Consider the following 15,473-nt stretch of genomic DNA (forward strand, 5'->3'; position numbering starts at 1 on the left):
CATTATTTTTCTTTCCCACTCTTATGTATGGGAACAATTTCTTGTCTAGTGAGTAAGAAACCTTACTTTAGAGTAAAAAAGACGACTAAACATCACACGTAATTTATTAATGAAGAGTTTCCTCTTTCATAAAAAAATACACTGTTTTGTTTGACATTTTTTTGCCTAGTTGACTACCAGAATGCCATTTAACATTGAACAACGAGGAATCAATTTCAACTCAGTCTAAGGGACCTGGGAGAGTACAGAGTGTTATTCAACCAAGTACAAACTTATAAGTGGGCTTGAAGCAACACATCTATGCACAAGAAGCTTCAACAGCTAAACTCTTTGCTACTCCTGTACATGGATCTCCGAACTTATTAGTTGATAGTCCAATTCTACAACTGCTTGATCCAATGCACTCCTGTTAAAAGATGCTCCTTAGAGTAAGTATAATCCGGATGAAAAAACAAAATAAAATTTGCTACAAGAAAGACATCAATGAACTTCTTATTTAAAGAGAAAGCAAGATAACACCTTTTGCACAACGGATAGAGCCTTCTTGCTACTGCAGTTTCCATGTTTGAAGTTCCCACAAGCCCCCTGAGGTGTTCCAAAACTAGCAAATTTAATGGAAGAGATCACCTGATTAGGATAAGGGCACTCCAGTAACATTACAGGCCCTACTTTGCTTCCTGATTCTGCATCTGAATTCCACAAGTCTACAGGTGGAGGGTGAGAGTCAGATATATGTGAGCACAAACTTCCTATCTGTTTTGTAGCAAAAGTGATTTGCTTAGGGTTGCCTCCCCTTTCCTCAAACAAAACAAGTGTGTTGTTTATAGGTCGTAACCATGATCGTGGTACATGGTATCTGCGTGATTAGTTTCTAAATCAGTATCTAGCATGATTTCAAGTTACTTTCAAGTTTCAACTTCTTTCATGCAGAATATCTAGCACTTACAATGTCTGTGATGGGTTCCCGCAGTTCTTGAGACATTTGGTTGCTTTATAGGACCCTCTATAATCGCACGAATCAGTGCAACCACCACTTGGAGAGGCATTAGTAGGCCAGTACCGCCCAATGCTCTGTCCATTCACCCAAGCCTCACCTTTTCCCATCCCCGTCATGTTAATTGCAACAGGATTACTACCAGAGGGGGCAACGAAGTTTGTCTGATACAATGTGTATTTCCATCAGTTAACAGCAAAAAAACTATTTGCCTTAAAGTATCATTCCCTTAATTTTATATGAAATGTGTGATTGCGAAGATATCAGATGCACACACAGTTTAGTAAAAGTGACTTTGTCTGCTTATGCTGTTATTATTACAATAGGAGGATGATTAATTTCAATAGATTCCATATTCTGATCAAGATTACCTTGTACCAAATCAACGGTTGGTTTGTAGGTAAAGTAGATTGTGGATTCCACTGACCAGAACTGCCACTAGATGGACCTAAATCTTTACCTTTAAGACCTATCTGAATTCACAAAATTATAAACAGTGTAAGCTATCTTCAATCAGAACCTCAAAATGAGAGTAAAAAACTGGCTTTGGTTACGCTTGAGAGCATGAAACTAACCTGATATGCCCACTTCTGGGAGGATAGATCAAGAGAGGTGCCATTTTTCAAACCTTTCAGTATCACAGGGCCAGTGATCCCTGCACCCCATGTCTCAAAAAAAGCTCCATAGTTCTAATGCGCAAAAGAATTGCATTAGTTGATGTGGTGATGAGAACTGGTTTGGTTATAAAGTGAAATGGTGTGGGGGGGGGGGGGGGGGGGGTGGAGGGGGGGATTAAGACGCCAATGTATATTACAAGAAGAAAAGCCAAACCTGGAGCCCCATTGTTAAACTCAAGAGATCAATTGTGTTCCTTCCAGCCACTAGTGTGATGGGGATGTCTACTTTGATCGTAGTACCCGTTCCACTCCCTGAAAAAGTTCTCGATAATGTCAGAGATAAGTATCGTTATTGATAAATAATGAATTATTCCATATAAAGAACTGAACATTTTAGGAAGAAACAGTCATGAACCATTGATCTTAATCGACCATGAATTTATTTTGCTGCCTGCTTAAAGGGATACTGGACAATGTGTCTCATATATCAATTTTATGTCATAAATTTTACAATCTAAGAAAAAAGATGAGAATTAAGTGTTGGATGACATATGGGTGATATAGGACGAAGAAACGTGTAAACAAAAAATGAAATCTTAAAGGCTGTTGTAAAATTTGGTTCTGTGTATCATTATCTAAATTTCTTTGCCAGGCCTTAAAATATTACCAAGGAATTTAAACAAGAACGTATAGAGGCATCCAAAATACTTAACTTACAAGCATACATGTCATCATGTCATTGCTTTAAATTTTAAATACCTGCAAGCTTCCCATTTATGAAAGCATGAAGAGCATGACCAAGGGATTCAATGTGAAGGACACTTTGAGTACCAGCATCAAGATCGATGCTGCAGAAAAAACCACGAAGGTGTCAATGTGGGGAGGAGAATTGCATATCAGAATAAAGCTTTCCCAACGTAGAAGGTATACTATCTACCTTGATGAGTACCACAAGTAATCGCTTGTATCAGCAGTTGTATTTATTTGCTCCACTAACCCAAATTTTGAGAATGAATCAGCCTTTGAGATGCCAATAGGTTCACTAATCCAACTCCATCCCGAGCTAGAATTATCCGAAGAACTAATCTCTTCTTTTAAAGATTCAGTTGTGAAGCTTGAAATCATAGATACAGAACTAATCTATCATATCATAAACAACTATAGGTTATGACACTTCTTGTAATAGGAAACGAAAGAAAAGATCTAAACCATAGACAGATTAATCACATGCATTCTGAAATTAACTTCTTTCAAACCTTTGCTGTATTAAGCACTACATTCAAACAGTCTGGTAAGATGCTGACAGACCATGCGGGCAGGTGATATGATTTTCCATTGAAGGTCGCATTTGTATCAATTGTGTCGTTGTTGGCAAGGAAGGCAGCACATACAGCTCCTGACTTGTAAACTGCAGCCTGTGTTTGAATAGTAAATGTTAAGAGATGTAATTATACGATTCATGTCACTGAAGTGTCTACACCATTGGGATAGTTGATTCCAAATCTTAATGAGTTTGACATTCATGATCCTTCAACCAACATTTATGTTAACTAAATGGTATACATTATCTGTAGAGAAGAGACGAAATCTTGATAAAGTAGTGAAACAAGTATTAACCCAGAAAAGAAAGACTAGAACCATCACTGACCAGACTGCAGTATTTTTCCACAATCAATAAAAAGCAACACAAAATTGGGAAGGAGGCAGGAACTAGGAAACTATGACAAGTTGACAAGATCTGCTAGACCTCTAAACTTTAATGGCATTTTTCGGGACAGAAATGTAATATTTTGGTAAAATTTGGGATATGTAGAACACTAAGATAATCTGGACATTGTGCCCTAAATTTGACAGGATCACTTATTACCTCTATATTTGGTCCAAGAGATGTAATTGTTGGATCAGTAGCTATCAGTGCTTCTTCACAAAGTTTTATGGCCGCATGCAAGTCTTTAAGGTGGCCCCACTTAGGCTGTCTAATAATTCCTGCATCATGCAGTTCAGATATTTTTTTAAGAGAATATACATAAAATTTTGAGTTTTATCATTACATATAAAATGAGAATGTGATGTTAAGTTACAAGTTGTTTGTTTTCTTGTTTAGTGCATATGGGAGCAAGGTTGACTAGTTTATATATTTCTACAGAATCAAAAATTAATATGAGATATAAAGGTTGAAAGACTCCATACCATACTCATCAATTGGAGCATCATAATCATAACTAGTAGAAATGAAAGGTCCACCAGAACTTCGGCCAAAATTAGTCCCTCCATGGTACTGTTTCCGAGCAAGGAACAGAAAAAGTTGTAGCATCAGCTTTTTTCCTATCTTGAATAGCTTAAATTCTTAAACAACATGTAAGATTGCATTACCATATAGTAATTCTGAAAAGTTCCACCTAGCTGGTAAAAGCGTGCCACAGCAAAAGCGATATCTTCCACTGGTCTGTAAGGCACAGCACCACCAAATAAAAGATACCTACAGTTTCACAGAATTCAAAAGGTTACAACAAAAAGAAAAGTACAGTTGAATGAGAAAGGTGATACACAATCAATCAGATCATATTTTTGAGTCTGACATTCAAATAACTAAATTATTTATGTAGCAAAGGACACTAACCATCCACTCCAGTTCTCAGTCCACATTTTCGGTTTCGAGTAAGAGTTTGTATTGAATTGATCACAGTAAAATCCATTGCATGTGTTAATCTGAGAGTTGATGAGATTACAAATTATGGAATAAGTGTATACAGCAGCATAGTAAGATTTCTCTATCCAGGAATCAGGAAAATACACAATATACTAAGATATAAACCACAACAGTTTATGTAGATAGCTAAAAGAAGAAAACTTACAATTGGGTCAGGAGCATCTTCTTGTTGGCACATTACCCAAGGAACTCCTGTATCAAGAGATGTTGCCATTGATGCTGCCCATTTGACGTAGGATTTAGCAGCAGGACCAAAGGCCCAATCAATGTTCCCGTACTCATTTTCAATCTGGCATTAAAAGGTATGCATACCAGTATTACTTAATTTTTTCATATTAAAAAGGTATGCAGTAGGCCATTGCAGACTGTCTCTCTAGATTACTCTTCCACAAGTGGATGGCATAATTCTTATAAAAGAAAATTGACAAGTATTTTATAAAGTTTAAGAAAAACCTGAGACAAAATAATAGGTCCTCCCTGTGATGCATAGAGGTTCTCTTGCTTCATCATATCCACAATCTTAGCAGTGAACCGCTTCATTTCATCCTGAAGACCATTCAATTTCACATGATAAAAGGAAGCAGAGGCAGCAAAATGAGACATGGAGAAAGAAAGAAAAAGTTATAATAACCTCAAACGGTTTGTTATCAGTTCGGAACTGAATTCCCGGAATGAAATGTAGCCAAAGAGGGAAACCACTGCTCAGAAAAGTTAAAGGCAATGATCAGATACGAACTTCTTTGTGAAAAAATACATATAAAGATCATATTTTACCCGTAGTTCCATTCAGCACATGCGTATGGACCAATCCGGAGATGCACATACAGACCTGCTGCTGCTACTGCCTTCACAAATTTAACCAAATCTGCTCTACCTTCAAAATTATACTGCCAAGCCAAAGCACACACTCCATCATTGATTTAATCACAAATTTAAGCTTCTGATTGGCATCAAGAAATACACTCTCCATTTCATGTTTTCAAGATCTGACTACATTGTTCTTATTAACTCAGAAAAATATGTGAAGCAGTGATCATTTACTTTCCTAAGCTGCATGCACTTATCTTTGGTTTTGAGTTTAGACCCTATGAAAGTTTTTACGTGCTTGATTGCTGAGCAACCTTGAAAAATGAACACACTCACACAATGCAATGCAAGTAAGATTGAACAACAGAAACAATACAAAAAATGGTATTAGCAATAATAACATGAACAGAACTAAAAAGAAGAGGACCTGGCCTCGAACTGGTTCGTGTAAGTCCCAGAAAACATAACTCTCAATCACATCAAGTCCTCCTTCTTTGGACTTTTGAATGAGGTCTGGCCACATCTGCAACAACAAACACCACCCTTTTTAACTCCAAATTTGAAAAACATAGGAAAAAGTAGTTTACATGTAACATTACACAGACATAGAAAGAGGGTAATGAAGAGAACCTCTGGAGTGCTACGGGGGTAATGAATAGAACCAGAGACCAAGACTCTGCGCTTGCCATCAATGACCAATGCTCTGTGGTCATACGTGATATTTGCACAAAACGAAGTAGGGGCATAAATGCAGAAGAACCAAAGCAGAACCGACAGAATATGTGTCACTTTCATTGCTTTTTGGGATTGTGAGCACAAAACAAACAAACACAAGCAACTGAGGAATGAGTCCTTCTTCGTTTCATTTCCTGTATTTAAAGGCACCAACCATTTCTCTGAAGTTAAGACACTTGAAACAAAACAAGTATTAAAAGAGTGCATTGCACCATAATCCTTTTTCTTTTCTATTTATGTCATAATTTTTTTACAAATTTATCACTTCTTTGATCTTACATTTGAATCTTTCCTTATTTGTTAAACATTTTGAATACTTAAGCTTGTACAATAATCTGTGCAAGCAGGTTCTATGCACAAGATCTTCAGATTTTTTTTAAAAAAAATGCAAGAAAGAAAACTATTTTTCAGTAGAAGATTGTTTTAATTTAATATTTTATTTGGATGCTATTATTTATATAAATAAAGTAGTTTGAGGAATTTAAAATATCATAATATTTTAAAAGATTAAAATTATGCCTTCATTTTTAAATTACATGGTGTCTCCAAAATTTGAAGACATTAATAAGAAAAAAACATTTTCTGATTGTATGATACTTTGTCATATTAATTATTTTTTAAATATTCTTAATTAATTAATTAATTTTTCTATTTTGTGTAAGTTGACACAGCTTTGTTAATCATTCATCTTTACGTTATTTTGATTTTCTAATTACTTATGATTCTTTACTAAAACAAATTTCACTCATTTATTTTCTGAACCCACTTTGCTGGAATTTTGTGCTTCCCAAAAAAAATATTATAATTTGTTTTTCATGGATTTGTATATCTCTTGTTTAATAAAGTGGTTTTTTCACTCTCTTATCTATTTTCTAAGCTAACCTCAATGTAATATTTTTCTTCCCACAAAAAAATATGATTAATGTTGTTCATGATTTTTTATTTATTTTGTCCATATATTAAACTTCGTTAATTATCCACTTTTATCTAATTTTGATTATTTGTAGTTACTCAGTAAAACAATAGATTCATAAATAAGTATGATAAAAATAATCACGTTTTAAAGAATATAATTAATATTCGTTTAAGAAAACGTGGAAAGAATTTTTTGGATAAACTTTGCATATAATAATTAATTAAATATTAATATTTTAAAAATATATATATATATAAATTCCATTTCAAATTAAGATTATAATTAATTAATGATGTAATTTATATAGAAATTGGTAAAGTGATGTGTATTTGGATTTCAATTGACAACTCTGAATCATCTTTATTTGTATTATACTGTATTAATATGCTTCACATTTTTTTTCTTTATATCTAATTGGATTAAAAATTACACTAAATTGTTTTTTAAACTCTAATTAATTTAAGGTCAACTAATCTTTCCAAGTCAAATCTGAACACATGATATAATCTTAATCACAATAAAATATATTTAAATTATTATATATAATACATTCTGAAGTTAATAGTTATGTCTAATATACGCAAACAACATCATCAATATAATTATGATAATGATTAATTAGTAATATATAATAATCTTTTTGTGACACAGAAAATTCAATTTGTTATTATTAAAAGTCAACTTTATCGAATATTTTCTTTCTGCATTATGACATCAATTATGATTATTTAAATTAATTATTTTCTCTTACATTTTTTAAATTTATTCCTTAAAAAAAGAACTGATTAATTAAATGTTTCGCGGGAAGAAAGTTCTACATTTACAAATTCAAAAATTAAATAAGAGAGAAATTGCTTTAAAAATAATAAATAATTAGAGAATCAAAATTAGTAAAAAATGGATAACTAATCAAGCTTAATTAATGTTCAAACTTGCACATTGTAGACAAAAACTTAAATAGACACTAAAAATTAATGAAATAGATTATTTGTATCTCTTATTAGAAGACACAAATTATGTAATCATTCTTATCCTTTTAAATCCAATTAATTAGGTAAGAAAAACAATTGAAAAGGAGAAAAATTAATTTACAAAAATATTAGGAATAGTTTTTGAAAATACTGTATTGATAAATTAAATTTAATAATTAAATTAATTAAATAATTAAATTAATTATTTTTCTTAAAATAACTTAGATGACAAAAAATCTTAAAAATAAAAGCAATAAAACTTAATATATTGTTTAAAACAGATGGCTACAACTTTGTCCCAAATCTTTGACTAGTTAGGTTTATCAATATTTGTTCTTCCGTTAAAAGATATAAAAGATTAATAGACTTTAAATATAATTTCAGAAATATATTAGAGGATGCAAGTAAGAATGATTCTTTTGTGGTTAATTAATAATTATTAATTAATAATTAAGGATGACAAATCACATCAATCTTAACATTATTTTATAACAATTTTTTTACATCCATACTTCATCCTACACCTTAATAAATATTAATATTTTAATTATTTATATTTTTTTAATTTTAAAAATTATTTTAATATTTTATATTAATTTATATTTTTATTAATTTTTTTATTATAAATATTAGTATTTTGTTGTAAGTGTAAAGTGTATCATGTGTCAAAATATCATCACCTTTCATAAATCAATAATAGATAAAATCAAAAGACTTGATTCACCTGTTTTACCAGTCTTATCAATAACATGGAAATTATTCTCTTCATGCAGAGTTTTTTACTCATACTATATGTTTCCAAAAGACATATTTTAGTCTAAACTTAGGTGTTGATTTTGTTATGTAGAATGGTAAGATTAAAAAAAAAAAGATAATAAAAGATTTCAAAGATGTTATTCAATAAAATAATGTTAGAAGTCTATTGGTTGGTCTGAATGATTACCAATTTAAGACCACTCAGCACTTAAACCTAATTTTATGGTTTCAACAAAGTGCAACAAAATAGAGGAAGATAGGATTCCAAATTTTCCTTTGATTTTTGAATTTTTTTTAGAGCTGAGGCTCAAATATTTCTCGTAAATGACGTATCCGTATCGGACACGCGTATCGATATCGACACTTGTACGACACTCTCGTATGGCACTTATCGGTAAAGTGTTCATTTCAAAAAATATTTATTGGATTTTTGAAAATTCTAACATAGTTCTAACACAATTTTAAAATGTATAAATACAATAATTTTTTAAAAACTCAAATTTATTGTATAAATTTTTATTATGATTATAAAAATTAGGAATAAATTCGCATAAATATTTATTTTTAATTTATATAATTCAAAATTATATAATATATAGATTTGTGTCTCCGTGTCCTACATTTTAGATATTATGCGTATCTCCGTGTCGTGTCAGTGTCTGTATCTGTATCTGTGCTACATAGGCTAGTAGAAAAACAAATAAAGAAGACATTGTTTTTCAAGACAAACTTTTCCTTCTTGACATTTCACTCTTTCTATGATATTTTGAGAAGTTGTTCAAATATTTTATAATGTTGATTTGGGGATTTTGATTATGATGAGGTTATTTTTTTTGCTTTTTACCAAAATGGGGTCTGTTTAAAAAAATTACAAATTTAGGCAAGTCGTGTCAATTCGGCACGACTTCATATGCACAAATCGTTCCAATTAGACACGACTCTGCCATGTCATACTGAAGTCGTGTCAAGTTGACACGACTTCTGGCACGTCATTTTTTTTAAAAAATTTATTGTTTATATATTGGGTAGTAAGTTATGTAATGTTAAAAATTAATTTGATACATAATTTTCTAAGAGTGTTAGTTTTAAGGAACAAAAAATTGGATAATCGAGTATGGATCATGTTTGGATAATCAGTTTATTCAAACTTTGAGTCATTAACTCCTGAGGAAATTGTCGCCGGACATGGTTTCCCACTTAGCCAAAAAGTATATTTTGATATTTAATGTCTCATGTATGCAAATTTTTTGATATTTAATGGTATCGGACATGATCCATACACGATTATCAAATTTTTTGTTTCTTAAAACTAACACTAGGTTAAAACCGAGAGGTTTAGACCGAAAGCGAAGAAGACAAAAGAATAAAACAAAAATATAAAAATTATAAAAGCCCAATTAGATAAAAACTTTCAAGAGGGGTGCACAAATAATAAAAAAGGTGCAGAAAGAAAGCCCAAGAGTAAAGGGGAAAGCCCATTAAAGAAACTCTATAAATAGGAGTTCAGAGATAGAAAGAGGTAAGAGTGATTTTATCTGATAAATATTAAACCTTTTCTGACTTTGGCATCGGAGCGACTTGCAGGTACCCCCCACCAGCCGAGAGGAGAAGCCGAGAGCACCAGCCGAAAGCACCAGCCGAGAGGAGAAGCCAAGAGTTCCCATCAAGGAGAGAAATTAAGTACCCAGCCCAAGATAGTATTCAGTCCAAGATTGAAGGATTAGTCTTGTTAACCCATTTCAAGTGTTCTTGGTCCCTGTTGTAAGAACATTTTGGCGCCCACTGTGGGGCCGAGGGTCAATTGAGAAGGGTTAAAGACAAGATGAGTCAAGGAGGAGAACAAGGTGGAGATCGGAAAGACAATGTTAACATGCCAATGGCAATGTTGGTCCAATTACAAAAAGAATTCGAGATGTTAAAAAAGAATAATGAAGAAGAATTGAGTATGTTGAGAGCTGAAAACGCACACATGAGGAGAAAGTCACAAGAGGAAACGGTTTTGAATTCATCTTTCGAAACTGTTCAACCTAGGATACAAGTGAATGAAAGGCTGTATCACAACGAAAGTTCCCAAACCAGAAGAAGATGGCTTGAAAACTCTGGGGTTTGTGCAGGGACATCTTCTAGAAAACATCCATTTTATGATGTTATAATCGATACTCCGTTGCCTGACAATTGGAAGAACTTGACCATTGACAAATATGATGGGAGTATGGACCCTGATGAGCATATTGCAATATATACTACTCAAATCAACTTGTATACATGGAATGATGCTGTTATGTGCAGAGTATTTCCTACAACTCTGAAAGGGGCAGCATTGAGTTGGTTTACACGCCTCCCACCTTTGAGTATAGATTGTTTTGATACGTTGATAGAAAAGTTTGGCGCTCAATTTGCAACTAGTCGTCCTCATCATTTAACGTCAATCGCCTTAGTGAACATAAGACAAGAGAAATGAGAGTCCTTAAGAATGTTCATGGAACGTTTTGGAAAGGTTGCTTTGGGAATCCGAAATCTTAGCCCAGAAGTCACCATGCATCATATGATAACGGCATTAAAACCGGGACCGTTTGCCGATAGTCTTTGCAAGAAACCTGCGATCAATTTGGATGAACTAAGGCAACGAGCATCAAAATTTATGCAAATGGAAGAATTAAGGGAGTTTCGAAACCAAGTAAGGGTTGATGGAGGTGAGAAGAGGGTGATAGAAAGAGAACACCCACCTGCTGCAAGAAGAGCTCGAGAAGAATTCAGAAGTCGAAAATTCCAACAATACACACCTTTGAATGCAAACAGAGCTAGAGTTTTACAAGAAGCTATGGCAACAGAAATAATACCACCACCAAGAAAAGCACGAACACCAGAAAGAGCAGATCATACCAAGCATTGCGAGTATCATAAAAATCATGGCCATCATACAGAAGAATGCATCGGGCTGAAGGATAGAATAGAAGAATTAATTCAAGCTGGGCAGTTGAAACGCTTCGTCCAAGGAGGAAATGCGAGAATAAGGTTAAGTCCTGAGAGAGGATCGAGAGGGGGAGAAATGGGCCAGAGAAGAGTTGAAAGATTTGAAAGAAGAGATGAAAAAAAGAGTTGAAAAAAGAAATGATAGAAGAGATGGGAGGTTAGAAAGAAGAAGTGATAGGGATCATCAAAACACTCAATCAGTAAGGCGGAGTAGGGAACGAAGTCTGGGTAGGCCGGTCAGAGGATTTATAAACACAATTTCAGGAGGTTTTTCAGGAAAGGAATCCTCATCAGCAAGAAAACAACATTGGAGAAGTATCAGAACCATTAATCATATTTTCAAAAGAAGAACCTTGCCACCAATGCTTTTCACAGATGAAGATTTTCAAGAGATTGATCCCGATCACGACGACCCCATGGTGATAACGGTAGAAATAGCCGAATACGCCGTTATGAAAACCTTAGTTGATCAGGGGAGTTCAGTTGATATTTTGTTTTGGGATACTTTCAAAAGATTACATTTAAGAGAAGAAGATATTGTAGCTTTCCGAGAGCAGATCATTGGCTTTTCAGGAGAAAGAGTTAATACTAAGGGGTACATTGATTTGATGACCACATTTGGAAGAGGTAATAAAACTAAAAAGATCAAAATCAGATATTTGGTGATGGATGCTACTACATCGTATAATGTGTTATTAGGACGATCCTCTTTGAATAAACTGGGAGCAATAGTTTCAACACCGCATTTGGCTATGAAGTTCCCAACAGAAAAGGGTGAGATAGCAACGGTTTATGTCAATCAAAAAGATGCTCGGGAATGTGATGCAGCAGGTTTAAAGATGAATTTAAGAGCAAACCATGATACTAAAAGAATGGTGGCAATGGCCGATTTGGACCCAAGAATAAATGACGAAAGGATAAAACCAAAAGAAGAGACCACAACTGTGGTATTGGGTCAAGACGAGAAGCAATGCACTTATGTAAGTGGAAGTTTGCCCAAAGAATTGTTGAGTAAATTCATCACAGTGTTACGTAACAACAAAGATTTGTTTGCTTGGAAACCATCCGATATACCTGGGATTGATCCGAAAGTAGTTTGTCATAAATTGTCTGTATGTCAAGAAGCAAGACCGGTGTCTCAAAAAAGAAGAAAGTTGGGAGAAGAAAGACGAAAAGCAGCAATGGAAGAAACTGAGAAGTTAATGCAAGCTGGTTTCATAAAAGAGGCTCAATACACAACATGGTTATCCAATGTAGTGCTTGTCAAAAAACCAAATGGAAAGTGGAGAATGTGTACAGACTATACAGACTTAAACAAAGCTTGCCCGAAAGATACATACCCGTTACCCAACATAGACCGATTAGTGGATGGGGCGTCTGGACGAGAGATGATGAGTTTTCTTGATGCCTATTCGGGGTATAATCAAATACAAATGTATGAGCCAGATGTTCCAAAAACGGCTTTCACCACAGATACCGCGAATTATTGTTATAAAGTCATGCCTTTTGGTTTGAAAAATGCTGGAGCAACATATCAAAGGTTGATGGACAAGGTGTTCAAGGATCAGATCGGAAAGAATATGGAGGTATATGTTGATGATATGGTTGTGAAATCAGGGGAGATAGAGAAACACTTGGAAGACCTTGAGGAGGTGTTTGCACAGATAAGAAAATACGAAATTCGGCTTAATCCAGAAAAATGCGTTTTTGGGGTAAGAGGTGGAAAATTTCTGGGTTTCATGTTGACAAACAGAGGCATTGAAGCGAACCCTGACAAGTGCAAAGCAATAATGAAGATGGGAAGCCCAAAGAATTTGAAGGAGGTACAAAGACTAGTGGGAAAACTTAACTCATTATCAAGATTTCTACCAATTCTGGCCGAAAAAACCAAACCAATAGTAAACTTGCTAAAAAAATCCGAAACCTTTGAGTGGGATGAGCGATGTGAGCAAGCCTTTTCTCAAATCAAAACTATAGTGGCCGAACCACCAATCTTGGTTAAACCAGTGTTAACCCAACCCATCATAGTCTACCTAGCAACCTCAGCTGAAGCCATAGGAGCGGCCTTGATACAAGAAACCCCAGAGCAAAAACCAATATATTTTGTGAGTAGATCCCTACAGAGTGCCGAAACCAGATATCCCAAGATTGAAAAAGTTGCCTTAACCCTGGTGTATGCTGCGAGACGTCTTCGGCCATATTTTCAGAATCATCAGATAATTGTGAGAACAGATTATCCAATATCCAAAATTTTGAGAAAACCAGAACTTGCAGGTAGGATGGTGACGTGGTCGATGGAGCTATCAGAATATGGAATCAAGTACGAGCCAAGAGGACCTATCAAAGCCCAATCCCTTGCGGATTTTATTATTCAAATGCCGACAACAACACAGCAGGAGCAATGGACATTGTATGTAGATGGCGCATCAAGCAAAAGAGGCAGCGGAGCAGGAATAGTGCTTGAAGGACCAGATAACTTCCAGGTGGAGATGGCGCTAAGATTTGAGTTCAGAACATCCAACAACCAAGCCGAATATGAAGCTCTTGTTGCAGGGTTACTATTAGCCAGAGACATGGGAGTTGAAAATGTCATTTGCAAAAGTGACTCTCAACTTTCGGTGGGACAGGTGCAGGGACAATATCAGGTAAAAGATCCATTACTGATGAAATATTGTCATAAACTGTTAAATATTATGCAATGTTTTAATAAGGCCGAAATGAAATATATTCCAAGAGAACTAAACATGAAAGCAGACTCATTATCCAAGCTAGCAAGCCAACAACGACAGGGGCAACACAACTCCATCATACAGCAAACTCTTAGTCAGCCAACAGTGAGTGTGGAAGAATGCTTGAATATTGCAACCTCAAAAGATGAATGGATAAAGACGTACATAGAAGTAATAAAGAGCCAAGAACAAGGAGTTGAACCGGATGCAAGAATGGCAAAGAAAGTAGCTAGTTTTGTGTTAATTGGTGATGAATTATACAAAAGAGGATACTCTGTGCCTTTGTTAAAATGTCTTTCAAAAGAACAAGCTGAATACGTAATTAAAGAACTCCATGAAGGAATTTGTGGGCTACATTGCGGAGCTCGAACAATGGCAACAAAGGTTTGTAGAGCCGGTTACTATTGGTCAACAATCCGAGAAGATTGTGAATTCTATGTTAAAGCATGCAAAAAATGCCAAGAATTTGGAAGTTTAAATCACATACCAGCACAGGAGTTGCGCAAAATTGTTTCCCCATGGCCATTTGCAAAATGGGAAATGGATATACTTGGACCATTCCCACTTGGACGAGGACAAACCAAGTTCATGATAGTAGCTATCGACTACTTTACAAAGTGGATAGAAGCAGAAGCATTAACTAAGATAACAGCTCAGCAGGTCCAATTGTTTGTATGGAAAAATATAATATGTCGATTCGGAATCCCACACACCATTATAACTGACAATGGCAGACAATTCATTGACAAAAAACTTATGGAATTTTATGCAGATTTGGGGATCAAGTCAACAAGCATGTCAGTTGAGCATCCACAAACAAATGGACAAGCTGAAGCCGCAAACAAGGTTATTCTCAGACAGTTAAAGAAGAGGTTAGGAAGTGCTAAAGGACTATGGGCTGAGAAGTTGCCAGAAATATTATGGGCATACAGGTGCACACCACAAACATCAACAAGAGAAACACCATTCAATCTCACGTACGGAACAGATGCAATGTTACCAGTAGAAGTTACTGAACCAACACTACGAAGGCAAATGGAAGATTGGAATATCAACAATGAATGCTTAAGAACTGACCTTGATCTTATTGAAGAACTCAGAGAACGAGCAAAAATAAAGGAAGCAGCAGTAAAAAGAAGAGCAATGAAGAGGTTTAATGCGAAAGTAAAGTTCAGGGATTTTAAGGAAGGGGATTTGGTCTGGAGAATGCGTACTGATGCTCGGAAAGATCCACGAAATGGAAAGTTGGCATCCAACTGGGAAGG

At 34.7% G+C, this 15,473-nt stretch overlaps 1 protein-coding gene across 1 annotated transcript; it reads right to left on the reverse strand.

Moving 5' to 3' along the window:
• Positions 1-80: 80 nt before the first annotated feature.
• LOC137809339 (beta-galactosidase 8-like) lies at positions 81-5,969 on the reverse strand. Its single transcript, XM_068610483.1, has 19 exons — positions 5,759-5,969; positions 5,556-5,651; positions 5,096-5,208; positions 4,953-5,019; positions 4,775-4,867; positions 4,467-4,610; positions 4,232-4,320; positions 3,985-4,090; positions 3,802-3,889; positions 3,479-3,597; positions 2,868-3,026; positions 2,549-2,751; positions 2,371-2,459; positions 1,826-1,923; positions 1,570-1,683; positions 1,366-1,467; positions 947-1,158; positions 520-856; positions 81-406 (listed from the first exon to the last, which is right to left on the reverse strand). The coding sequence occupies exons 1-19, from the start codon at positions 5,921-5,923 to the stop codon at positions 299-301; spliced, it is 2,502 nt and encodes an 833-aa protein (XP_068466584.1). The 5' UTR covers positions 5,924-5,969; the 3' UTR covers positions 81-298.
• Between the last annotated feature and the right edge of the window lie 9,504 nt (positions 5,970-15,473).

This window comes from Phaseolus vulgaris, chromosome 11 (genome assembly GCF_000499845.2).
Source record: "Phaseolus vulgaris cultivar G19833 chromosome 11, P. vulgaris v2.0, whole genome shotgun sequence".
In the NCBI taxonomy this organism is placed as follows: domain Eukaryota; kingdom Viridiplantae; phylum Streptophyta; class Magnoliopsida; order Fabales; family Fabaceae; genus Phaseolus; species Phaseolus vulgaris.